The 26,711-nt window shown below is 47.8% G+C and overlaps 1 protein-coding gene across 1 annotated transcript in view; it reads left to right on the plus strand.

Moving 5' to 3' along the window:
• The first annotated feature begins 8,568 nt into the window (after nt 1-8,568).
• The window catches only part of gk (glycerol kinase), a 180,921-nt gene continuing 162,778 nt past the window's right edge, over nt 8,569-26,711 (plus strand). Inside the window, exon 1 of the mRNA XM_038802252.1 lies at nt 8,569-8,775. Coding sequence (XP_038658180.1) covers nt 8,716-8,775 — 60 coding nt within the window. The 5' untranslated portion in view covers nt 8,569-8,715. The remainder of the gene's footprint in view (nt 8,776-26,711) is intronic.

Here is a 26,711-nt window from a genome sequence, read left to right on the forward strand (position 1 = left end):
AGTGGGGAATTAATGAACATATGTACATGGAAAGGTGTCCATCGTGCAGATACAGAGCAAACTGAACAAAATTTACAAGATTTAAGTCTATAGATTCAGTCTTTGTGGTGGGCGATGAATTCTCGTCGATCGCCGCAGAGGTGGAGTGGGGACGCCGGCACCTGGACAGGCGGGATGGCTGCCATCTCGGTGGACTTGTGGACAGGTGGGATCGTTTCCAGATTGGTGGTCTTGTGATGCAAGACGTCCGGAGGAGGCATGATGACATGCGGAGAAGTGCGGTTGGGTGATGGGCAGGGAACTTTACGCAGCGCCCTCCTGTTGCACCGTAAAATGGAGCCATCAGCCATTTGGACAACGAAAGACCTGGGAGCAGCCTGTCTGATAGCAACAGCTGGGGCTGACCAACCTCCCTCAGGCAGCTGAACACGAACAACATCGTCTGGAGCCAGCGGAGGCAGATCCGTGGCATGAGCATCATACGTGATCTTTTGCTGGTCCCTGGTTCGCTGCACCTTCTGCAGCACCGTGAGGTGGTCAAGGTCTGGAACATTGATGGCTGGAACAGTCGTCCTCAGGTTGCGGTTCATGAGCAACTGCGCCGGAGATAAACCAGTCGACAGAGGGGTTGCCCTGTATGCCAATAGCGCCAGGTTAAAATCTGAGGCTGAGTCTGCAGCCTTGCACAGTAACCGCTTGACAATATGGACCCCTTTCTCGGCCTTCCCATTGGATTGCGGGTAATGGGGACTGGATGTGATGTGACTAAAGTGGTAGGATCGTGCAAAGTCGGGCCACTCTTGGCTGTAGAAACATGGACCGTTGTCACTCATTACCGTGAGTGGTATCCCATGCCTGGCAAACGTCTTTTTGCAGGCTTTGATGACAGACTTGGACGTGAGGTCCGACAGTTTCACCACTTCCGGGTCGCTGGAGAAGTAGTCGACCAGGAGCACGGAATCACACCCATTGGCGCGAAAGAGGTCTATCCCACCTTGGACCACGGAGAGGTTACGATCACGTGCTGTTGCAGCGTTTTCTTGGGCTGAGCTAGTTGAAACTTCTGGCATGTTGTGCAGTTGAAGACTGTGTTGGTAATGTCCTGGCTGATGCCAGGCCAGTAAACTGCCTGCCGAGCTCTGTGTCGACATTTCTCGACCCCCAGATGACCCTCATGGATCTGTCTGAGCACCATGTTTTGCATGCTTTGGGGAATGACAATTCTATCTAGTTTAAGAAGGATCTCCTCAACAACCATCAGCTCGTCCTTAACATTGAAGAACTGGGGGCACTGCCCCTTTTGCCAGCCATGGGTGAGGTGCTTCATCACGCACTGCAGTAGGGGATCTTTGGCAGTCTCTTCGCGTATTTGTATAACTCGTTCATCAGTGGCTGGGAGGTTGCTGGCACACAGCTGCACCTGTGCTTCAATGTGGCGAATGAAGTCGCCCTGTTCACACGGCGTGGTGACGGATCGGGATAGGGCATCTGTGGTGAATGTAATATGCCAATAATCCACCATTGTATTTGTATCTATTCTGTTGCCCTTGTATTTGTATCTGTGCTATGCTGTTGCCCTTGCGGGCTCCTCCTATGGGCCATTGTATGGCATTATCCATAGGGGAACATGTTGAGACATGTATGGGCTCCGCCCATGGCTCCTCCCCTTGAAGGGAAGTATAAAGAGCAGTCAACCTGTAGGCGGTTCTCAGTATTGGATCAGTCGCAGGCAGGCACTCTTCTAAGTTGATTAAAGCCACGGTTTACTTCTACTCTTGTCTCGAGTGAATTGATGGCCGCATCAATTTAATCAACTTAAACGAAACTATGGAATCAGCCCTCAAACCTGACCGACTGGAACTCGATCCACAGGCCGCGGAGGCGAAATAAATGTTTTTGCTCTGGCTCCGTTGCTTCAAGGCCTATCTCCCAGCCTTCTCCACGCCTTCCGTCACCGACGAACAGAAGCCGAGCCTCCTCCACGCATGGGTGAGCTATCGAATCTCTGTTCAACTCGATGAGGCCTCCTCCTACGCAGACGCCCTCGCGATGTTCAAATGCCTCTATGTATGGCCCGTGAACGAGGTCTACGCGCGACACATCCTCACCACTCACCGCCAGCGTCCCGGGAAATCGCAAGAAGACTACCTACACGACCTCAAAGTCCTCGCACGCTGCTGCAACTACCAGACATATGGAACTCGCCGTCCAAGACGTCTACGTGGCGGGAGTCCGGTCCAACTATGTGAGACAGTGCCTACTCGAAAAAGGAGCCCTGGTCCTGGATCAGACGGTAAAGTTAGCCTCCTCTCTGGAAGTAGCGTTCCAGAGCCATAACGTGTTCCCGGCTGACCACGCGACCCCCCTCGTGGACCCCCGACCAAAGACTACCCCAGGCCTGTGCTATGAGGCCGTCCGCCCATCATGGGGGGCTACCCTGCTATTTCTGCGGCCAGTCCCAACACCCCCGGCAGCACTGCCCGGTCTGTAACGCGAACTGCAGCAGCAGCGGGAGAAAAGGACATTTCGCCAAAGTTTGCCTGGCCAGGTCCAAGAACTCTAACTCACAGGCCCGATGCTCAGACTCACAGGCCCGCAGACCCCGCAGTGTGGCAGCGTGTCTGCCGAATCCGCCCCCTGCAGACTCGTCATCAGCCTCGTGCTATCCGTGGGGGCAGCCATCTTCCAGCCCTCACAGCACGTGCGACTCACGGGGGCCGCCATCTTGGCCATCCTCCCCCACGCGGCCGGCCACCTGCAATCCATGGAGGCCGTCATCTTGGACGCCATCTTCCTCACCGCCCGCCACACTCAACCAACGAGGGCCACCATCTTGGCCGCCATCTGCTACACCGCTCAACGAGTATGATCAACAAGGGCACCCATCGCAGAGCCGCCCCAGCACCTCCGACCATGCCAGCTACCCGCAACTCAGCGCGGTCACTCTGGACCAGTCGCGACCCAGTCGTAGGTAAATGGGCACGAGACGCCTTGCTTTTTTGACTCCGGGAGCACAGAGAGCTTCATTCACCCGGATATGCTAAGATGCTGCTCGCTCACAATTTTCCCGGTGCACCAAACCATCTCCCTCGCCTCTGGGTCGCACTCTGTGCAAATCCGAGGGTGCACTACCGCAATCCTAGCAATACAGGGCGCCGAGTACGCCAATTTTAAATTATATGTGCTCCCAGACCTCTGCGCTCCTCACCTATTGGGACTAGATTTCCAATGCAACCTCAGGAGCCTAACCCCACTCACCATATGCAGCCTCGCAACCCGAAAAGTCGACCCTCCCCCAGTCTTCGCAAACCTCACCGCTGACTGCAAACCAGTCGCCACCAGAAGCAGGCAGTATAGCAGACAGGACAGGACTTTTATCAGGTCCGAGGTCCAGCGACTCTTGCGGGAGGGAGTTATCAAGGTCAGCAATAGCCCCTGGAGAGCCCAGGTGGTGGTCGTCAAGACCGGGGAAAAGAACCGGATGGTTGTAGATTACAGCCAAACCATAAACCGGTACACGCAACTCGATGCGTACCCCCTTCCCCGGATTGCAGACATGGTAAACCAGGTCGCACCGGGTGTTCTCCACAGACGGGCTTTCAGTGTTCCAAAGAACAATGGACCGAATGGTGGAACAGTACGGGCTGCGGGCCACATTTCCGTATTGAGGTTGTGATCAGCAGGACCACGACGCCAACCTCCACAGATTTTTCCAAACTGCCCAAACCCTAAACCTCACCTACAACAAGGAGAAATGCGTTTTCCGCACAACCAGACTAGCCATCCTCGGCTACGTCTTGGAAAACGGGGTTCCAGGACCTGACTCTGACCATATGCGCCCCTTCCTGCAACTTCCCCTTCCCCTCCCCCACTGCCCCAAGGTCCTGAAGAGGTGCCTCGGGTTCTTTTCATATTATGCCCAGCGGGTCCCCAACTATGCGGACAAAGCCCGCCCACTAATCAAGGCCACCATCTTCCCACTGGCAACTGAGGCCCGCCAGGCCTTCAGCTGCATCAAGGCGGACATTGCCAAAGCCGCGATGTGCGCGGTGGACAAGTCCTTCCCATTCCAGGTGGAGAGCGACGCATAAGAGGTCGCTCTCGCCGTTACCCTCAATCAAGCAGGCAGGCCGGTAGCGTTCTTTTCGCGCACCCTCACCACCTCCGAAATTCGGCACTCCTCAGTCGAGGAGGCCAAAGCCATCGTGGAAGCCGTACGGCACTGGAGGCACTACCTCGCTGGTAGGAGGTTTACCCTCGTCACCGACCAACGATCGGTAGCCTTCATGTTCAACAATACGCAGCGGGGCAAAATCAAGAACGATAAGATCTTGAGGTGGAGGATCGAACTCTCCGCCTATAATTACGATACGGTATTACATCCTGGGAAGCTCAACGAGCCCCCAAATGCCCTGTCCCGCGGCACATGCGCCAGCGCGCATGATGACCGACTATGGGCTATCCACGATGACCTCTGCCACCCGGAGGTCACCCAGCTTATCCACTATATCAAGGCCCGCAACCTGCCCTACTCGACTGAGGAGATCAGAGCCAATACCAGGGACTGCCAGATCTGTGCGGAGTGTCAACTGCACTTCTAGCGACCAGATAAGGCCCACCTGGTACAGGCATCCCGGCCGTTTGAGTGCCTCATTATCGATTTCAAGGGGCCCCCTCCCCTCCAATAACCGCAATACATATTTCCTCAATATTATTGATGAGTTCTCCCGCTTCCCCTTTGCAATCACTTGCCCCGACATGACATCCACCGTCATTAAAGTCCTACATAGTGTCTCCACCCTGTTTGGTTTCCCCAATTATGTCCACAGTGACCGGGGCTCGTCGTTCATGAGCGTTCATGTGTCAGTACCTGCTCAGTAAGGGCATCGCCTCGAGCAGGACTACCAGTTATAACCCCAGGGGAATCGGGCAGGTGGAGGCAGAATGAGACGGTCTGGAAGACCGTCCTCCTGACCCTGCGGTCCAGGAATCTCCCAGTTTCCCACTGGCAGGAGGTCCTCCCTGATGCGCTCCACTCTATTAGGTCCCTAATTTGCATGGCGACAAACGAGACCCCTCATGACCGCCTATTTGTTTTCCCTAGATCCACCTCAGGGGCCTCGCTTCCGTCCTGGCTGAAGACACCGGGGCCAGTCCTACTCAGAAAGCACGTCAGGATCTATAAGTCCGATCCTCTGGTAGAGGATCCTACACTCCAATCCCCAGTATGCTTATATCGAACACCCCGATGGCCGACAGGATATGGTCTCCCTCTGGGACCTGGCGCCCACCGGTTCCACCACCACCACCGCCCCACCATATCCCACCCAACCTACCATGACCAGCGCCCCCGCCCCTATATGGCTCCTGCGCTCCCTCCCGCCCGCCATCCCCCCTTCACCGATCCACAGGAATGAAGCTCCAGAAGAGACGCTCCCGGAATCCATGTCTGTACCCGCACCGGCGCCTTCATACCGATGCCAGCACAGACGAGTTCGACACCCGGGCCAGCAACAACGCCAGAGCTTCAGCGATAATAGCGCACAATCCGTACGAATACGCAGAAGCACGGAAACGTATCCTGGGGAGTGCAAGTCCTGAAGAAGAAGATAAAACTAATACCCAGGAAAAATGCGCAAAACGGCCACTCTCCTCGATGCTCAGGCCTTGCACTTTTGCGATGGCCTGCACCCTTTCTGCCTCGTGGGAGGTTTGTTTTGCATTTTCTGCCGCCCTGATGCGGGAGTAACCATTCCTGGCATGCTCATGGACAACGCACGTTTCGATGGCGATGGAGAGGGTCAGCTGTTTGATTTTGAGGAGCTGCTCCTGCAGGGAGTCGGACTGGACCCCGAAAATGATCTGATCCCGGATCATGTAATCAGCCGTCAAGTCATAATTACATGACTGCGCTAGGATGCGGAGATGGGTCAAGAAGGACTGAAAAGATTCATCCTTACCCTGAAATCTCTGTTGGAAGATATACCGTTCAAAGCTCTCATTCACCTCAATGTCGCAGTGGTAGTCAAATTTCAGCAGAACTGTCTTGAACTTCGTCTTGTCTTCGCCATCGGCAAACGTGAGCGAGTTATAGATGTGGATGGTGTGGTCCCCCACAGTCGACAGGAACAGCGTGATCTTTCGGGCATCCGATGCTGCCTCGAGGTCGGAGGCCTCGATATACAGGAGGAACTTCTGTTTGAAGACTTTCCAATTGGCGCCGAGGTTGCCGGAGATCCGGAGGAGGTTGGATCTTTTCCATGCCGCTGGATGGCTGCGTGCTGGTTGTTGCAGATTCACGCGAGGTAGGTTCGTTAGAGTTAATTGCTCTCTGGTACCATGATGTGTTATCTGTGGTGGTCTAACATCAACTGAAACTGGATGCAGTAAAATGCGAAGCAGGCTTCCAACACAGGAGATGGTTCAACACTGTTTTACTGAACCTGTTGATTGCTGTACATAATCTGCTGTGGGTTGACACTCTATTAACCTAACTGATAACCTCCTACTGGCTTGACCAGAGTAGCTCTCTATCACATGGTGATGATATTCCTTGGCCTGTGCATTGCAACTATCTCCCTAGCCGTGTCCTGTGAGAGAGGGAGAGCCTTAATGCCCTGTGGGCTTTATAGTGGTGGTGTCCTGTCTGGTGATTAATTGTTCTGTGTCGTGTGTATTCATTGGTTATCCTGTGTGTTAATCACTGCCTGTCTGCATCTCATGATATACATGAGTGGATATTATGACAGGTAAATCCCACCCAGCACCAATATCACTACCAGCAGCATTTAACTTAGAGGAAGCTGAACAGTGGTCCAATACAGTTTCCAAAGGCACTTAAAACAGGTGATTAAAAGTCTTTGTTTCATTAACTTTGTGTTTGATTTAACAACAACTTGCATTCAGAGAAAACTTGTAGTAGGTCATCAGCTCATCTTGTCCATGGCAGCAGAAGGACACCCTGCATAATAATTAACATAATAATAATTATCAGTGTCACAGGTAGGCTTACATTAACACTGCAATGATGTTACTTTGAAAATCCCCCAGTCTCCACACTCCGGCCCTTGTTCGGGTACACTGAGGGAGAATTTAGAATGTCTGGTTCATCTAACAGCATGTCTTTCGGGAATTGTGGGGGGAAACCGGAGCGCCCGGAGGAAACCCGCACGCACACGGGGAGAACATGCAGACTCCGCAAAGCCAGTGACCCAAGCCGGGAATCGAACCTGGGACCCTGGCGCTGTGAAGCAACAGTGCTAACCACTGTCCTACCATGCCACCCTAAAATAATATAACATAATGAAACATCCGAAGGTACTTCACAAAAGCAACAAGCACATTTGACAGTGCACCACATAAGTTGATAGGTGACGAAAGCATTTCAAGGAGCATCTTACAAGAATAGAGAGGCTGCGAGCTTTAGGGAGAGAATTTCAGAACTCTGGGCCATGGTAGCAGGTAACATGGCTGCCAACTGGGGCAGAGAAGAAAACTGGGTATGCACAAGTAGTTAGAATTGTAGGGGCAAAGATCTCATAAGGTTGTAGGACTAGAGAAAGTTACACAGATAGAGGTGTGAGTCATGGAGGGATCTAAAACAGAGATGAACGGTTTGAAATTGAAGCTTTACCAGTCTGGGAACAAGTATAGGACAGCGAACACGAGGAATGGGAACGGGAGTGAATGCAACTTGGTGCGAGTTAGATAGGCTATGGATTACATATCATTGCATTGCATATTTCATGTTTTTTTTGGGCAGCAGCTTTTGATCAATAATTTATGTCTCCTCTAGACATAGCATTTGTCCTTCACTGTTCCATTTCTGTTTTCGCTCAGTTGGCTACACAGCTAGTTCGTGATGCAGAGTGAAGCCAGCAGCTGGGTTCAATTCTGGTACCAGCTGAGGTTATTCATCAAGGCCCCGCTTTCCCGACCTTGCTCCTTACCCAAGGTGTGGTTATTCTATTGTTAAATCCCCACCAGTCAACTCTCCCCCTCAAGGGGAGCCTATGGTCATCTGGGACAATGGTGACCGTACTGTCCCATTGCTACCCTCTTTTCACAACAACCGGACTTTCACAATCAGCTACCCTCAACCCGTTGCCCATGAAGATAAAAACCTCCTCTGCCCTAAATGCTGCTTTCAGGTGGTGCGGAGACCATGTGGGCGGCTGAGGGAAGGAAGGGGCGCAGCACTCCAGCCCGAGGGGTTGCAGGGGAATTGGTGCAACTCTCCAGGTTACATGCACCTCTCCTCCCGTTTGCCTCAGAGTGGAGATGGGCGGGGCAGCCTCCTCTGACCACTGATTGGCCGCCTGCCAACGCCTTCGCTGCGGCGTCGTTGCCGGGGGCGGTGGAGGGGATGGAACAGGCGGTGGAGGAGGGGGGGGAAGGGGAAGTGGGGGCGGAGCCGGGGGAGGTGGAGGGGCGGAGCCGGGGGAGGTGGAGGGGCGGAGCCGGGGGAGGTGGAGGGGCGGAGCCGAGGGAGGTGGAGGGGCGGAGCCGAGGGAGGTGGAGGGGCGGAGCCGAGGCGGTGGAGGGGAGGGACAGAGGGAGAAGGAGGGGCGGGGAGAGGTAACAGCGAGTCGGGACAACAATGGGAGCGGTGGCGTCACAAAGCGGTCGCTCTGGAGACGGGGTCAGGAACTAATCTGCTCGGTTGCCGGGCGGACGGTCAGATTTTCCAGGAGGAGCTCAGTTCATTCACCAGCAATGGCCTCAAAAGTTCTGGTCGGTGCTATTGATCAGGGCACCAGCTCTTCCCGTTTCCTAGTGAGTACGCTTTAAAAATCAATCCCTTTCTGTACTCCCGGAGACACACGCACCTAACCTTTCATTATCACTGACCCTTTGGCCATCAGCTGCTCCAGCGGTGAGGCTGTGACCCAAGTGATTCTATATTGTACAGTTCTAAGGAACATTCTCAGGAACCATTATAAATCCTCCACGTGTCCTTCATATTCTTGCTCCCCCTCCCTCCCAGGACTGCTCCAATTTCATTGCAGCGCCAAGTCTGCAAGGCTCCCAAACGAAAAGAATGTTCTGTCCCGTCCTCGGTGCGAGCCGCCCCAACACGTTTTCTTTTCAGTCAGTGAGCTTGTATTTTATTGATTCAAGCCCGTTTATTCCTTCCCGTTCGGGAGGTTTTGTCCATCTTCAGGATTCGGTGCTGGATCTTGAATGACACTTGTACCGAGCAAAGCATTCGCTTCATCGGGACCCAGTGCTGCCAGCAGACCGCGGGCAGTGTTTGCACAGATTGGAGGGAGCTCCAATTCTCCCTCTTGCGTTTTTGCAGACCGATCATTGACACTCACTCCTCCTCTTGGTAAATGACCTGCATAAAGACATGGGGATCTCCTGTTAAAAACTGACAACTGGGGCGGGCGGCGGCAGGCCGCCGTGGCATGCATGCATGCAGAATAAGCTACTGCTGCGATGTAATTTTGTTACAAATCCCTTTTGCCTAAACAGCAAAAGAAGTGATGAGCCAGTGAGTCAACAAACGCATCGTCAGCGATGAAACCATGTTTTTGAAAGTTGATGTATTGAGAATTGTTCCTAGGACTCTGTCCGATGGGGCAAGCCAACTGTTTATTGCGATTCGCCACTGTTTTTTGCTGTGGTTGAAGTTGCCCCTTGTGTTAATTTGAGTTCGTTTTTAAAAAAAATGCTTTTGTTCTGTTTAACTAAAACTCAATAGGGTTTGTATATGTCCTGCAAGTTCTGTAAAATCTATGAAGGGCTAGTTTGGGTCGCAAACCCATACCCTGCAGTCACGACCTGGCTAGCTTTGTTGTGGAGATTGGCATGTCCTAGCCCTTGCAAATTCCATGGAGTCAGGCCATGGTTTCAGGGGTGTGGTAAATCATATCGACATGAGGATACCTTTTGAAAGCTATTTCAGAAATACTTCCTCGTGCTCTCAATTCAAAGGTATGCCCCCAAACATCTCCTTAGACCCTTCATTTCCCCTCTGCCAAGCTGTTCTCCCCAACTCAACTTGGCCCCCATAAACCCTTTTCAAAGCCATGGCACTTCCATGGCCATTGACCCATGATATACTAGAATGAACCAATGAACTGATGTGTAAAAAAGCTACAAAGGAAGTCATTCATAGAATCACAGAATTTACAATACAGAAGGAGGCCATTCGGCCCATCGAGTCAGCACCACCTCTTGGAAAGAGCACCCCACCTAAGCCCACACCTCCAACCCATTCCCAGACTTCCACCCTATCCCCATAACCCCACCGTACCTTTTTTGGACACAAAGGGCAATTTTGCATAGCCAATCCACCTACCCTTGCACATCTTTGGACTGTGGGAGGAAACCAGAGCACCCGGAGGAAACCCACGCAGATACTGGGAGAATGTGCAGACTCCACACAGACAGTGACCTGTTGAAGCACCTAAGCCCTAGAGAAAACATTGTGTGATTGACAGGTCTGATCTCTGCTGTCAAAGGCACAATATTTATTTCCACATGCTTGAGAAGATCAAGTGCTCGAAGAAGTTTCAGCTATTGACATTTTAAAGTTGCTGGGTGATTAACAATTTTTATTGTCCTGTAATAAAAAGCAGTTTTATTAACATTGTGTAATATGAATGAATGACTTTTATAAAGCTTTTTGTTTTGCACAACCTGGTGTCACTATAAGGTTCACTGACCCACTATACACTGTATAGAACCAATGTGCATAGAAGTCCCCAGTTTGGCATAGAGATCATGGGGGATGTTGGGGGGGGGGGGGGGGGGAAGGATAGGTGGAAGGGCATAGCTTGGCATGAAGGATCAAAGGGTCTGGATGGGGAGGTCCATAGGAATTGTGAGAAATGATATGGCATGGAAGGAACAGGGGGAGTGCGCGGTGTGTTTCTTATTTTATCTGGGGCAAAGTCCCACATCACTGAGATGGGCCTTTTAAACAGCCTGCCTCAGCACCCTGTATCCCCTGTGGCTGCCTCTGACCTTTTTCCCGGGTTGGTTGGCCCAACTCCAGCCCATCACCCACAATGGAAATCCCTTCCTTGCAGGCATGTTCTCCTGAGGAATTTTCCCGATTTCCACTACCTTTCAGGATAAAAATCCATGTCTTCAATGTCTTTCCAGCCTCGCATTTAAATCTGTTCATGACTTAGCCTCATATCAGTCTTTGTAATTTCTATTAACTCCCCTAACATTTCAACCCCTACCACAAAAAATGTTTGCTTCTTCTGACTCTGACCATGAGCCTCACTCCCTTAGTCTTACAGTTCAGCTGTCTATAGGCCTCACAGTGTGAATTCTGAAGTGTCTTTTTTTTCCCCTGGGATATGAATGGCATCATATAAATGCGGCAGTTTGCATTGGAGACCACATTTAAATACAAGTGAGTAACGGGCTGAAAGAGAAAACCAGCACACCAAAAAATTACTTTACTACAGAGAAATCGGTGGGGGAGGCAATAAAAAAATAAGGGCATGATCCTAAAGCAGCCAGCTACAGGCACAATTAGAGTCAATAGAGACTGAAGAACAGACTGAAGAGCAGGGGTGAAAGGACAGGTTTACTGGGCCACAAGAATATTGCATAAAAGGGAACTGAATACAGAATTTAATTGTGGCATATTGTTTTATGACAAAATTACTAGGTGGAGTATACCTTTATCAGGAGTGCATGCAGTTTACGTAATTACCAGGTTTGTTTTTGTGGGGGGTGATGGGTGCATGGAGATTAAACCATATAAGAATGAATCACATAAATAATCAAATCATATGTTAGTTGTAAAGCTTGAAGCAAAGAAAGTTTATGATGAAAACAGTGCCTTTATACACAAAATTTCAATATTTTGTCGATAATGGTATGGAGCAATGTTAGCAAAGGTTTCAAGTGGGTTCATAGTACATTTACTGATGTTAAGTGTAAGTCAGTAGGAAACTTAAAACTATATTTCATTTTAGAGTTGCGCAACAGATCTCAACATTCTTACCAAAGACTTGCACGTTTGTAATGAAATTGATCATTTGAAAATACTGTTTTTCCAGTTTTGCCTCTCTTTCTTTGAGCTTTTATTGTCATTCCAAAATATGCTTTGACATCAGTTCCTGGGAGGGGTGGGTTTTGTGCATAGTGCATATCTTGTAACAGCACATCAAGTGTGAAGCAAAATATTTGGGTTGCGCGCCATGGTTTAAAATAGTTGTGGAAAAAGACAAGCTATAGTCAAGTATAAAAATACTTGACAGAATCAGAGCTAATTTCAATGAAAGTTACAACTTCCTGGATGATGAAAGACCTAGAGGTTAAAATCAAGCATTAAAATCAAGGCTGACGCACCAGTGCAGTTCTGAGGATGTACTCCACTGCAAGAGATGCTGTCTTTCAAATCAGTCTTTAAACTGAGGTCATCTCTGCCCACTCAATTGAACATTAGGGATACATAGGACATACATAGAACATACAGTGCAGAAGGAGGCCATTCGGCCCATCGAGTCTGCACCAACCCACTTAAGCCCTCACTTCAACCCTATCCCCTTCCCCCAATAACCCCTCCTAACCTTTTTGGATACTAAGGGCAATTTAACATGGCCAGTCCACCTAACCTGTACATCTTTGGACTATGGGAGGAAACCGGAGCACCCGGAGGAAACCCACGCAGACACGGGGAGAACGTGCAGACTGCACACAGACAGTGACCCAGCAGGGAATCGAACCTGGGACCCCGGCACTGTGAAGCCACAATGCTAACCACTATGCTACCGTGCTGCCCATTAATCTTGTGATGCTATTTGAAGAAGACTAAGGGACTTATCCCAGTGACCAGGTCAATATTTATACCTCAGTTACCATTTTAAAAAAAATGATCATGTCATGTGGGCAGCACGGTAGCATAGTGGTTAGCACAAATGCTTCACAGCTCCAGGGTCCCAGGTTCGAATCCCGGCTTGGGTCACTGTCTGTGTGGAGTCTGCACGTTCTCCCCGTGTGTGCGTGGGTTTCCTCCGGGTGCTCCGGTTTCCTCCCACAGTCCAAAGATGTGCAGGTTAGGTGAATTGGCCAGGCTAAATTGCCCTCAGGGTCCAAATTGCCCTTAGTGTTGGGTGGGGTTACTGGGTTATGGGGATAGGGTGGAGGTATGGGCTTGGGTAGGGTGCTCATTCCAAGAGCCAGTGCAGACTCGATGGGCCGAATGGCCTCCTTCTGCACTGTAAATTCTATGAAATCTATGAAAAATAATACTGATTGTTGGAACTTGCTGTGTGCATATTGGCTGCTGCGTTCCCTACATGACAATAGCGAGGACTACACTTCAAAAATACTTCATTGGCTGTTAAGTACTTTGATTTGTCTGAAGGTTATGCAAATCGTTACATAAATGCAAGCTTTACCTTTAAATATGAGACAAAAAAGGCTTATGGTAATTGTAAATTTCATAATATAATGGAGAGCCAAGCAGAATGTAAAAATTACAGAGGAAGCCTAAAGAAGGGAATGAGAAGCAAAGAGGAAATCTGAGAATAGATTAGTTGCTAATATACTTTTTGAAACCGATAAATAGTAAAAGGGAGTCAAAGGAATATCGAGCTGATTTAGTGACCAAAAGGAGAACTTGTGGAGACAGAGGTGATGGCTGAGGGGTACCTACCTAGTATTTTGGATCTGCCATCACAAGCGATGGGGCTGCTGCCAATGTAGCATTAAAGGAGGAGGCAGTGATGATATTGGCTAAGATAGAAATAGATAAAGAAGTGGTACTTAAAAAGGTTGGAAATCTGCAAAATAAAAATGTTACCCATTCCAGGTGGAATACCTTATAGGTTATTGAAGAAAGCAAGGGTGGAAATTGTGAAGATTCTGGCTGTAATCTTCCAATCACCCTTGGAAATGGGAACTGCAGGAGTGCAAATGTTACACCTTTTAAAAATAGTGAGGGACAAACTTAGCAACACATAATCCTACCAATTTGTTTTTAGTGTGACCATGCTGTATTTTAAAGAGGCAGTTTGTGAGCAGCCTGTGTGGTATCTTCACGATTGTTGCATAGCCACCCATATACGCAACTTAGGTCAAACATTGCTGGTCTTAACATTGGGGAAACATTTAGAGTCAACAATGCAGGACAGAATTAATTAGCAATTAATATATGCAAGTCAGCACTTGTTTGAAGACAAATCAAATTTACTGAATTCTTTTGAAGAGGTGGAGATCGTGGATGAAGATACTCTGCTGATTTGATTAAGTTATTTGAGGAGGTGGAGCGGGTGGATGAGGATAACTGCATCGACTTTCACATGAGATACATGGAAAATTATGTTTTTTAGGCCGACTATTGTTGGGTTGACTTTTACGCAAAAACTACTTTTGCAAAACGATCAACTTTTACACAGTTATGTACAGTACCTGAAATTCAAAATGTAATAAAGAATGAAGAGGATAATTGTCTTCAGGGTGAAACAGTGAATTAGGCAGACACATGACAGATGAAAATTAACACATAAGTATAACGTGATGCATTTTGGTAATAGAAAATAAGGAAAGGCAATATAAACCATGGCAGAGAATTATGATGCACACCAATCTCTGAAGGTGAAAGGACAAGTTGAACAGACTGTTAAAATATTGGATCCTTGTCTTTATGGAATAAAATACAAAAGCAAGAAATTGAGGCAAAACATTGACGAATGGTGGATTTTAGGAATATTGGTTTCTAAATATTAGGACAATTTAAGGGTTAAAAGCATAGCGTTATAGCGTGTTTGACTGCAGTGGTCATTTTATTTTCAATAAAGGATTTTGTTTTGTAACGGTCTGCGGACTTCGAGGAGCCAGAGGGTGAAATTTACCAAAGGAATGTGGTTTTCAGTCTGAGCTAATGCACTGTGGTTTGACTGGGGATGGTCTCTGTGGAGTTAATATGCTTTGCAGCCTGGAGAAATAATTTGATTTCAACTTGGAGATGAGGTCCATTGCTGGGTGGAGCCAAGGGATGCAGCGATATAGAATCATAAAATCCCTACAATGCAGAAAGAGGCCATTTGGCCCATTGAGCCTTTGAAAGACCACCCTGCCCAGGCCCTATCCCCACCCTGTAACTTCGCCCTAAGGGGCAGTTTAGCAATTCCAATCCCCTAATCTGCACACCGTTGGATGTATTTTGAGAAAGCTTTAGAGAGACAGTTTAGGAGAAGGTTTTGGAGAGCGAAGAGGTGAATTTTGATCTGTCTGACACTGAGTCAACAATTCTCTCACAGGATAGTTATAAAACAGTAATAATATTTAAAGCATAGAGTCTTGTTTGGGGACAAGGAAGAAGCTGAAATACGTCAGGTGAGCCAGCTTTATGAAGATATTCAGCCAGAGTCTGAAGGGGTTCTAACAGGAGCCAAATCTGTTTGATAATGCAAGTGTTGCGCTTTGCCATACTGTTTTAAGATAGATTAAGAGCTGTATGTTTATTTTCTTGTTGTTTAATGGTAAATTGAGCATTAATGTTTAAGGGGTAATTGTAAACTGTTCTTTTCAGGTGTGAAGTTAAAGAGTTTAAGATTGCATTCATAATAAAGATTTGGTTTTTTTTGAACAAAACTTTATTTCTTCATGCAATCACTCCTGCAGCAAATCATTCTTTCTGCACAGTATTACAAATAAACTAAAATTTTGGGGTTTCGGTCCAATGTCTTGTCTGGGGTCATAATAACATTTATAAAGCACAGGTTCGGCCCCAGCAGGAGTCTTGTGTTGCATTCTGAACACCACTCTTTGAGGAGGACGTGAAGGCTTTGGAGATAGTGCGGACATAGATGTACTAAAATGGTGCTGCCATGAAGGACTTCAGTTATGTAGCGAAACTGGAAAAATGTGGGTTATTCTCCTTGAGAGCAGAGAAGATGAGAGGAAATTTGATGTGGAGCTGTTCAAAACATGAATGTTTTTTAAAAATAAATTTAGAGTACCCAATTCATTTTTTCCAATTAAGGGCAATTTAGCGTGGCCAATCCACCTAGCCTGCACATCTTTTGGGTTGTGGAGGCAAAACCCATGCAAACACGGGGAGAATATGCAAACTCCACACGTACAGTGACCCAGAGCCGGGATCGAACCTGGGACCTCGGCATCGTGAGGCAACAGGGCTAACCCACTGCTCCACCATGCTGCCCTGTGAATGGTTTTTAATTAAGTGAAAAGGACAAGTTGTTTGTTTACAGTAGCAGATGATCAGTAACCAGAATATTAAGAACTGTGTCTGTGGATTGGAAGCTAGTGTATGGAACCCAGCTGTTCAAGAAAGGAAGGAGAGAACACAAATAATTATAGGCCATTTAGCCTGATATCAATATAGAGAAACGCAAGAATCAATTAAGGGCGATTGAAAAATAAGGCAGAGTTATTAGAATTTTGTGAAGGAGAAATTGTGTTTGGTAAATGTTAAAATTGTTCTAGCATGGTAATTGAGGGGGAATTAATGGATGCAGTATATTTGGATGTTCAGAAGGGTGCAATATTAGTGTGGTTTGAGAATTGGAGGATGGAAATAAATGGATCATTTTGGAGAGGTAGATTTACCTACATTCTCTGAAGGTGTTGTCATTGAAACATAATGGGCGGGATACTCTCAGCCCTGGGCTGGGCCAGAGAATCTCTGCGACCGGCATGAATCATGCCCCAATGCCGAGAGAGTGGAGAATTGGGTCATTGGCGCCGGTCGGGGGCCGCTGTACGGGGTTCCCCCGGCGATTCTCGCTCTGGGATGGGCCGAACGGCCGTCGCAAAAAAAACGAGTCCCCCCAGAGCCGTTCACACCTGCTCTCAGCTGGCAAGAACTCGGTGGGGAAGGGTCGGGGCGGCCTGTGCGGGAGGAGGGGGGTCCAACCATTAGGGGGGGGGTCTGCGATGTGGTCTGGCCCACGGTCGGGGCCCACCAATCGGCGGGCCGGCCTCTCTGGCTTGGGGCCTCCTTTCTTCCGCGCCGGCCCCTGAAGCCCTGCATCATGTTGCGTTGGGGCCGGCGGGGAGAAGGGAGACACTGCGCATGTGCGCGTTGCCGCCGGTGCCACTGCGCATGCGTGGACCCCGCACGCCCAGTTCACACCAGGAGTGCTCCAGTGCCATGCTGGCCCCCTGTAGGGGCCAGAATTGCTGATCTTGAAGCTAAGTGTTGACGCCGTCGGAAAAGCAGTCCCGGCAGAGAATCCCGCCCAACATTCTTAGAGGATTTGACAGGTTGGTTGCTGGTTGGTTCCCGTAAAGGGAATCATAGATGTGCAAGAGGCTGCTGTCCTGCCATTACCTCATAAGGTTGAAAATCCGAGTGCCATATTTAAAGGGCACCTGGATCGCCTGCTCTATCCCTTCCACCTTCATGCAGCCATTGCTCCTCTTTTCCCCATTAACCCTTTCTCCCTTTTTTGGTTATCCCTCCACACAACTTGCCCTGCTATCACCTGGTCTCCATCATAGGCTAGCAGTTACTGACACTCCCCACAGAAAACAATTTAGTGGCAACTTGCCATTGATCATGGAAGAAGTCTACCTCTCTGGCTGCATACCTCTCATGTGCAGTCATCAAAGTGAACATTCTAATTTCTCGCTGGTGGGGAACTTAATTTGGAGAGGGAAGTTAATTCCGGCGGCTGGTCTGTTAATCATATGCATGACATGCTAACTCATGCAAAATGGCTTCCCAAAAGCTCAGTCCGCTTTTAAAGTCCTGAGAGCATAATTTCTGAAGTTCATCCCATCACTGAGAAACTGATTTTTGGCCTCACAGCAGATTAGGTTCCCCTGCTTGCAAAGCCTCCTAGTGCTGGCAGAATTGGAAAATTCCGCTCATTGTTACAATCCCCATGGGAACTAATAAGTATTTAAAGGAAATCTATACTTTGTTTGCACTAAGTGCTGAATTTGGTGCATTTGAGTGCTGTAGTGAGAGTTTGGTGACTGAGGGAGTATAAGGGTTCATTTTTATCTAAAGTCTAGTCTTTTATTTAGTTAATTAACTTAAAAGTTGCTGTTTGGTTTAGAAGAAGGTGAATTTTCAATCAGCTATAAACAAAGGTTCTACTTGTAGGTATTTGCAGCTGGAGCTTATTAATTAGTTAATTGGATTAGGCCAGTTTTCATAGGCTAGATTCACAGTATAAAAGGGATCCAGCTACAGTGCAGACTTTGTTTGCACTGAGTACTGAATTTGGTGCATTTGAGTGCTAGAGTGAGCGTTTGGTGACTGAGGGAGTGCTGAATTTGGTGCATTTGAGTGCTATAGTGAGATTTTGGTGACTGAGGGAGTTAGGTGAGGAGGGAGCAAGGTGCTCCTTTTCATTTCATTTCCACAAAGAGCGAGAAGGGAGCCAGGAGTTTACAGAGAGTGCAGCTGACTGGGAGCAGAGTCGGAGGCGGCGGTCCAGTTGGTCCACAGGGCAGCTATATTCTGTATGGTAAGAGGGGGTGGAGGCAAGGGCAGTTGAATGCTCCTCCTGTAGGATGTGGATGGTGAGGGATACCACCGGTGTCCCCGCTGACTATACCTGCGGGAAGTGCACCGAACTCCAACTCCTCAGACACGGTGTTAGGGAGCTGGAACTGGATGAACTTCGGATCATCCGGGAGGCAGAGGGGGTTATAGAGAAGAGTTACAGGGAGGTAGCCACACTCAAGGTACAGGACAAGAGTAGCTGGGTTACAGTCAGGTGAAAAAAAATGAACAGGCAGACAGTGCAGGGATCCCTCGTGGCCGTTCCCCTTCAAAACAAGTATACCGTTTTGGATGCTGTTGGAGGGGATGACCTACCGGGGGAAGGCCCTAGCGGCCAGATCTCTGGCACTGCGTCTGGCTCTGGGACTCAGAAGGGAAGGGGGGCGAATAGAAAAGCAATAGTAATAGGACATTCAATGGTTAGGGGAATAGATAGGAGATTCTGTGGTCACGAGCGAGACACCCGGAAGGTATGTTGCCTCTCGGGTGCCAGGGCCAGGGATGTCTCGGATCGTGTCTTCAGGATCCTGAAGTGGGAGGGTGAGCAGCCAGAAGTCGTGGTGCACATTGGCACCAACGATGCAGGTAGCAAAAGGGGCGTGGAGGTAGTAAACGAGTTTAGGGAGTTAGGCTGGAAGTTAAAAGCCAGGACAGACAGAGTTGTCATCTCTGATGTGTTGCCGGTGCCACGTGATGGCGAGGCTAGGAATAGGGAGAGTGTGCAGTTGAACACATGGCTGCAGGAATGGTGTAGGAGGGAGGGTTCAGGTATTTGGATAATTGGAGCGCATTCTGGGGAAGGTGGGACCTGTACAAGCATGACGGGTTGCATCCGAACCAAAGGGGCACCAATATCCTGGGAGGGAGGTTTTCTAGTACTCTTCGGGAGGGTTTAAACTAATTTGGCAGGTGAATGGGAACCGGATTTGTAGTCCAGCAAACAAGATAGCCGATATTCAGGATGCCAAAGTGTGTTGTGGGGCAGTGGGGAAGGGAACACTGACAAAGCAGAGTACTTGCAGGCACGGAGATGGGTTGAAGTGTGTATACTTCAACGCAAGAAACATCAGGAATAAGGTGGGTGAACTTAAGGCATGGATCGGTACTTGGGACTACGACGTGGTGGCAATCACGGAAACTTGGATAGAAGAGGGGCAGAAATGGTTGTTGGAGGTCCCTGGTTATACATGTTTCAATAAGATTAGGGAGGATGGTAAAAGAGGTGGGGGGGGGGGGGGGGGGAGGTGGCGTTGTTAATTAGAGATAGTATAACAGCTGCAGAAAGGCAGTTCGAGGAAGATCTGCCTACTGAGGTAGTATAGATTGAAGTCAGAAATAGGAAAGAAGCAGTCACCTTGTTGTTAGTTTTCTATAGGCCCTCCCCAATAGCAGCAGAGTTGTGGAGGAACAGATTGGGAAACAGATTTTGGAAAGGTGCAGAAGTCACAGGGTAGTAGTAATGGGTGACTTCAACTTCCCAAACATTGAGTGGAAATTCTTTAGATCAAATAGTTTGGATGGGGTAGTGTTTGTGCAGTGTGTCCCGGAAGCTTTTCTGACACAGTATGTAGATTGTCCGACCAGAGGGGAGGCCATATTGGATTTGGTACTTGGTAATGAACCAGGGCAAGTGATAGATTTGTTAGTGGGGGAGCGTTTTGGAGATAGTGACCACAATTCTGTGACTTTCACTTTAGTAATGGAGAGGAATAGGTGCGTGCAACAGGGCAAGGTTTACAATTGGGGGAAGGGTAAATACGATGCTGTCAGACAAGAATTGAAGTGCATAAATTGGGAACATAGGCTGTCAGGGAAGGACACAAGTGAAATGTGGAACTTGTTCAAGGAACAGATACTATGTGTCCTTGATATGTATGTCCCTGTCAGGCAGGGAAGAAATGGTCGACTGAGGTAACCATGGTTGACAAGAGAGGTTGAATGTCTTGTTAAGAGGAAGAAGACTTATGTAAGGCTGAGGAAACAAGGTTCAGACAGCGCGCTGGAGGGATACAAGATAGCCAGGAGGGAACTGAAGAAAGGGATTAGGAGAGCTAAGAGAGGACATGAATAATCTTTGGCGGGTAGGATCAAGGAAAACCCCAAGGCCTTTTATACATATGTGAGAAATATGAGAATGACGAGAGCGAATGGTAGGTCCGATCAAGGACAGTAGCGGGAGATTGTGTATTGAGTCTGAAGAGATAGGAGAGGTCTTGAATTAGTACTTTCTTCAGTATTTACAAATGAGAGGGGCCATATTGTTGGAGAGGACAGTGTGAAACAGACTGGTAAGCTCGAGGAGATACTTGTTAGGAAGGAAGATGTGTTGGGCATTTTGAAAAACCTGAGGATAGACAAGTCCCCCGGGCCTGACGGAATATATCCAAGGATTCTATGGGAAGCAAGAGATGAAATTGCAGAGCCGTTGGCAATGATCTTTTTGTCCTCGCTGTCAACAGGGGTGGTACCAGGGGATTGGAGAGTGGCGAATGTCGTGCCCCTGTTCAAAAAAGGGAAAAGGGATAACCCTGGGAATTACAGGCCAGTTAGTCTTACTTCGGTGGTCGGCAAAGTAATGGAAAGGGTACTGAGGGGTAGGATTTCTGAGCATCTGGAAAGACACTGCTTGAATTGGGATAGTCAGCACGGATTTGTGAGGGGTAGGTCTTGCCTTACAAGTCTTATTGAATTCTTTGAGGACGTGACCAAGCATGTGGATGAAGGTAAAGCAGTGGATGTAGTGTACATGGATTTTAGTAAGGCATTTGATAAGGTTCCCCATGGTAGGCTTATGCAGAAAGTAAGGAGGCATGGGATAGTGGGAAATTTGGCCAGTTGGATAACGAACTGGCTAACCAATAGAAGTCAGAGAGTGGTGGTGGATGGCAAATATTCAGCCTGGAGCCCAGTTACCAGTGGCGTACTGCAGGGATCAGTTCTGGGTCCTCTGCTGTTTGTGATTTTCATTAATAACCTGGATGAGGGAGTTGAAGGGTGGGTCAGTAAATTTGCAGATGATACAAAGATTGGTGGAGTTGTGGATCGTGAGGAGGGCTGTTGTCGGCTGCAAAGAGACATCGATAGGATGCAGAGCTGGGCTGAGAAGTGGCAGATAGAGTTTAACCCTGAAAAGTGTGAGGCTGTCCATTTTGGAAGGACAAATATGAATGCGGAATATCGGTTTAACGGTAGGGTTCTTGGCAATGTGGAGGAGCAGAGAGATCTTGGGGTCTATGTTCATAGATCTTTGAAAGTTGCCACTCGAGTAGATAGAGCTGTGAGGAAGGCCTATGGTGTGCTAGCGTTCATTAGCAGAGGGATTGAATTTAAGAGCCTTGAGGTGATAATGCAGCTGTACAAAACCTTGCTAAGGGCACATTTGGAGTACTGTGTGCAGTTCTGGTCGCCTCATTTTAGGAAAGATGTGGAAGCTTTGGAAAAGGTGCAAAGGAGATTTACCAGGATGTTGCCTGGAATGGAGAATAGGTCTTACGAGGAAAGGTTGAGGGTGCTAGGCCTTTTCTCATTAGAACGGAGAAGGATGAGGGGTGACTTGATAGAGGTTTATAAGATGATCACGGGAATCGATAGAGTAGACAGTCAGAGACTTTTTCCCCGGGTGTAACAAACCATTACAAGCGGACATAAATATAAGGTGAATGGTGGAAGATATAGGGGGGATGTCAGAGGTAGGTTCTTTACCCAGAGAGTAGTGGGGGCATGGAATGCACTGCCTGTGGAAGTAGTTGAGTCGGAAACATTAGGGACCTTCAAGCGCTATTGGATAGGTACATGGATTACGGTAGAATAATAGAATAATTTGTTCTTAAGGGCAGCACGGTAGCATTGTGGATAGCACAATTGCTTCACAGCTCCAGGATCCCAGGTTTGATTCCGGTTTGGGTCCCTGTCTGTGTGGAGTCTGTGCATTCTCCCCGTTTGTGCGTGGGTTTCCTCCGTGTGGTCTGGTTTCCTCCCACAGTCCAAAGATGTGCAGGTTAAGTGGATTGGCCATGATAAATTGCCCGTAGTGTCCAAAATTGCCCTTCTTGTTGGGTGGGGTTACTGGGTTCTGGGGATAGGGTGGAGGTGTTGACCTTGGGTAGGGTGCTCTTTCCAAGAGCCGGTGCAGACTCGATGGGCCGAGTGGCCTCCTGCACTGTAAATTCTATGATAATCGAAGATTAATCTAGGGCAAAGGTTCGGCACAACATCGTGGGCCAAAGGGCCTGTTCTGTATTTTTCTATGTTCTATGTTTTTTTGTTCAATCAATAGCTGAAGGGATGACACAATAAGGTTAACTCTTGTAACAAGCAAACTAGAACAATATTGTCCAAACACTGTGTGGGCAACTGATACTTTAAGCTGTCAAATAGAATTTTCCCTTCAAACTTTAACAGAACCAAAATATATTTTACATTATCTCTTAGGTAGACATTAAATTCTCCCAGGACCAGCCCAAAGTGATTCTTGGCTCTTGAGGGTTTACTTCTGTTCTTTTTCCTTTAGAAACTGGCAACTTCTAAATTCCGAACTGTCTTTCACGGTGAGAGTTTTTCCTGCTAACAGAAGCGAAGTGAATCTTCCATCCTCATTTCAAATACTCATGAATTCTGAATCCTCATGAATGGTGAATTATGGAGACATTCCATTTCTAGCTTCTATCTCTCTCTCTCTCTCCCCCCAAGATCCTGGAAGATGGACTGGGTCTAAAAATATTGGTTGCCAGGAGACAAAGGGGACCCACCCACAACTACAATGCTATAATTTAATTTTCATAACGAATAACTAAAATTTTCAAAAAATACATATGGAAAAAGGGTACAATTAAAATTTTTGTGGCAAAAATGTGTATTTCTTAGTAATTACAGTGTACATGTATTGTACATATTACGTGTTTGAAACAAACCTGTTGGACTTTAACCTGGTGTTGTAAGATTTCTTACTGTGTACATATTACTGGCAGTAATAACCAGGGGCTGGTTTAGCTCACTGAGCTAAATCGAGCTTTTAAAACAGACTAAGCAGGCCAGCAGCACAGTTCGATTCCCGGACAGGCGCCGGAATGTGGTGACTAGGGGCTTTTCACAGTAACTTCATTGAAGCCACCTTGTGACAATAAGCGATTTTCATTTTTCATTTCGCCGCCAATCCCGTGGGCGGCATGTGCGAGCTCAAGATCACACCTATGTTTGTTGCAAAACTTACTGGATTTTTCCTGTGTAATATATTAGTCAAGTGTTTTGGTTCTTATTAGTGAGTTATGCTGAAATATGGAATCTTCTCTCTTAAGGCCCTGCATAATATGTGATGCATTTGGGACGTGGAAAGCTGTAGGATAATCCCCTTGCAAAATCCTGTACCTTGTGACGTAACATTAGAGTTAGTTATCTCTAAGCAATCCCAACTGGACAAATATCAAATCCAGTAATATATAATTGGCATAGAATTAGTTTTGCTGTTACAAATCAACATTTTAATTTTGTACGACTGAATCTCTTCAAGAGCATTGTAAAGCGAGAACAAGGATGTCAATGATGGATTTTGAACTGTCATTCATTAACACTGAAATGGACTTTCACCTTGTTACATCAACATTTCCAGGCTATAGTGTGAGGAGGGGTGGGATTGAGTAGGAGTGGCAGGAGTGAAGGCCTCTCTGTTTCAGACAGAGGTCCTGTTCCAGTGGAATGTATTCCAAACCAAAGGGTTTGGGGTACCATAGAATCCCTACAGTGCAGAAGGTGGTCATTCAGCCCATCGAGTCTGCACCGACCTGCTGAAAGTTCACCCTACCTTGGCCAATCCCCCACTCTATCCCTGTAATCCCAGTTAGGGACAATTTAGCATAGCCAATCCACCTAACCCACACATCTTTGGACTATGGGAGGAAACCCACACGGCACGGGAAGAATGTGCAAACTCCATCCAGTCACCTGAGGTCAGAATCGAACCCGGGTCCCTGGTGCTGTGAGGCAGCAGTGCTAACCACTGTGCCGCCCTTGGGTAAAGGTGGTTGTTGGTGGGTGGAAAGCCATTGTTCCTTGTGTGTCTTACCATTTTACAAAGTTTGTTTTCAGGAGTGCTAATACTGACAGCAATGATACGTTGTCACAAATACATTTACTGTTTTTAAAAACACCAATCTTAGGTTTGACACAACAAGTAGTATTTCTAGCTTCTTACCAGATTATATTTTGTGATTTTCCTGTACCCTTCCTGTGTGCACACAAGAATAGGAGCAGAGTAGAATGTGGGCTGCTTGTACTAGATTGGCTATGCCAATCTGAGGGTGGAGACCTGCAGTCAGCTATGTATGCCTAACAAAAGAGGAAGTTAAATATTATTGTCTTCACTAGAGCACTGATTGACACTTTGGTTCGATAGTGAGAGCGTGCTGCATTAGTGGTGCTTTTTAGACAAAACCTTGAAATGCAGCCCATCTGACTGTTAAACAGAATTGTTTCCCGATTCTCGCTGACGGCGAACACAGGCGCTAAATCACACCCCTCCCATCCATTTTACATAATACCCGATTTTCCTTTTCAATTTCACCCCCTGTCTGACTCTTCCCTAGTTCTGTGTCCAAGGATTTGTCAATTAAACTTCCAATCAAGTGGACCGCTGACCTTCTAGATGGAGGTTTCCTGGCACCATCTTCTGCTAAGTGCATGTGAATTAGGATATTGCACCCAGTTACAAAATTCTCATTGAAATGTATTAACAGACTCATTGTTCCCAATAATAACAGGGGTGTGGGTGGTTTAGCGGCCGGGGAACCCGGGTGTACATATTTCTCTAGGTCCTGTCAATAGCTTGATCTCTCTTTGTTTAATTGGTGCTCTTTCCCAATTATAACCTTGCAAAACTAGTTGTCAGCCAGGGAGGCAAGCCTTCAGCACCCAGCTCTAACCAAGATTCTAGCCATTGTTAGGGTGGCAGGAGTTCAAAATCAAAGGAGGCAGGTGATAAGTGGGACATCAAGGTATTCTGATTACACAGGTGGGAGAATGTCCAATTATGGGGGTAGAAGCAGTTAAGCTTTGGAGGGCTGGGGGGAACCTTTTTTCAAATGATCAGTGCTGGAAAGACATTTAGCTGTTACCTCCAGCCAATCTCGTATTCCTTCAGTTGCTAGTTTTCTCGGTTAAATTTGGAACATGGATGATACTACATTTTTACATGCCCAAAGTATTATCTAAGTATTTTAATTACAAACCTGCCTCTCGAGAACAGATGAACCACCTTGTGTAAACCTACCTTTCCCCAATCCATACTAACCGGAAGAGTGGGTTGACGTTAGTGTTACGATCCCAGCTAATGTAACTACTGGACTGTCAGGACTCAGAGTAGAACCCCGGCCCAATAGATCATGGCTGCGATCTACTGGCCGCCTCCCGCAGAATCGGGATGGGACAAGGCTGGTAGATCCCAGGAGAGGACTCTCCTGGGATTCCCAAAGTTTTTTTTGCCTCGTGATATCTAACAAGACCTCGCAAGTTGTCATGAACTGGACCCCGCCCACAATGCATGTGACCCAGTCTTGCACAGTGAAGTGAGTTTAAAAACTCACTTAACCATGCTGCCGCAGGATCGAATGGATGCCGGCATCTGCCGCAGGATCGAACGGCTGCTGGCATCTTATCACATGGACCAGGAGAAACCACATTTGTGGGGGTGTCTCCCAGGCGATCGGAGGTCCCCAGGTGGTCAGATCTGGGCAGTGTGGCACCCTGGCACTGCCAGAGTGTCCAGGTGGCACTGCCAAGGTGCCAGGCTGGCATTCTGCCTGCACCGGGCATCGGGCCCAGGGTGCCTTGCCGGTAGTGATGGGGTGCAGGGGAGCTCGAGGACCCCCCCCCCCCCTCCAACAGCTGAGTTAGGGCATTGGGGGGGGGGGGGGGTCCATCGGGCAATTCGATGAAGCTCCTCGGTAAAGATGTGAGTCCTTGGTGGGGGCTGCAAAAAACCCAAAGCACCGTTAGATAGCGGGGCCATTACTGAAATCATTTTTTAGTTAAATTGCGCCCGATAACTTTTATTTTTTATTTCGCACCATGGATGAACAGAGTTACTAGACTGACGATTAACGTTTAACAAAAGAGTAAATCATTTATTGATCAAGAAAAAATTAACTATAATACTCTACTCCTTCATCCCAGCTACTTTTACAGGTATACACAGATTTATATGGATTATGCAAGTTACAAATTATATCTTGCATTAGAATGTTCACAGAAAGCACACAGTCCA

This window comes from Scyliorhinus canicula, chromosome 7 (assembly GCF_902713615.1).
Source record: "Scyliorhinus canicula chromosome 7, sScyCan1.1, whole genome shotgun sequence".
NCBI lineage: Eukaryota > Metazoa > Chordata > Chondrichthyes > Carcharhiniformes > Scyliorhinidae > Scyliorhinus > Scyliorhinus canicula.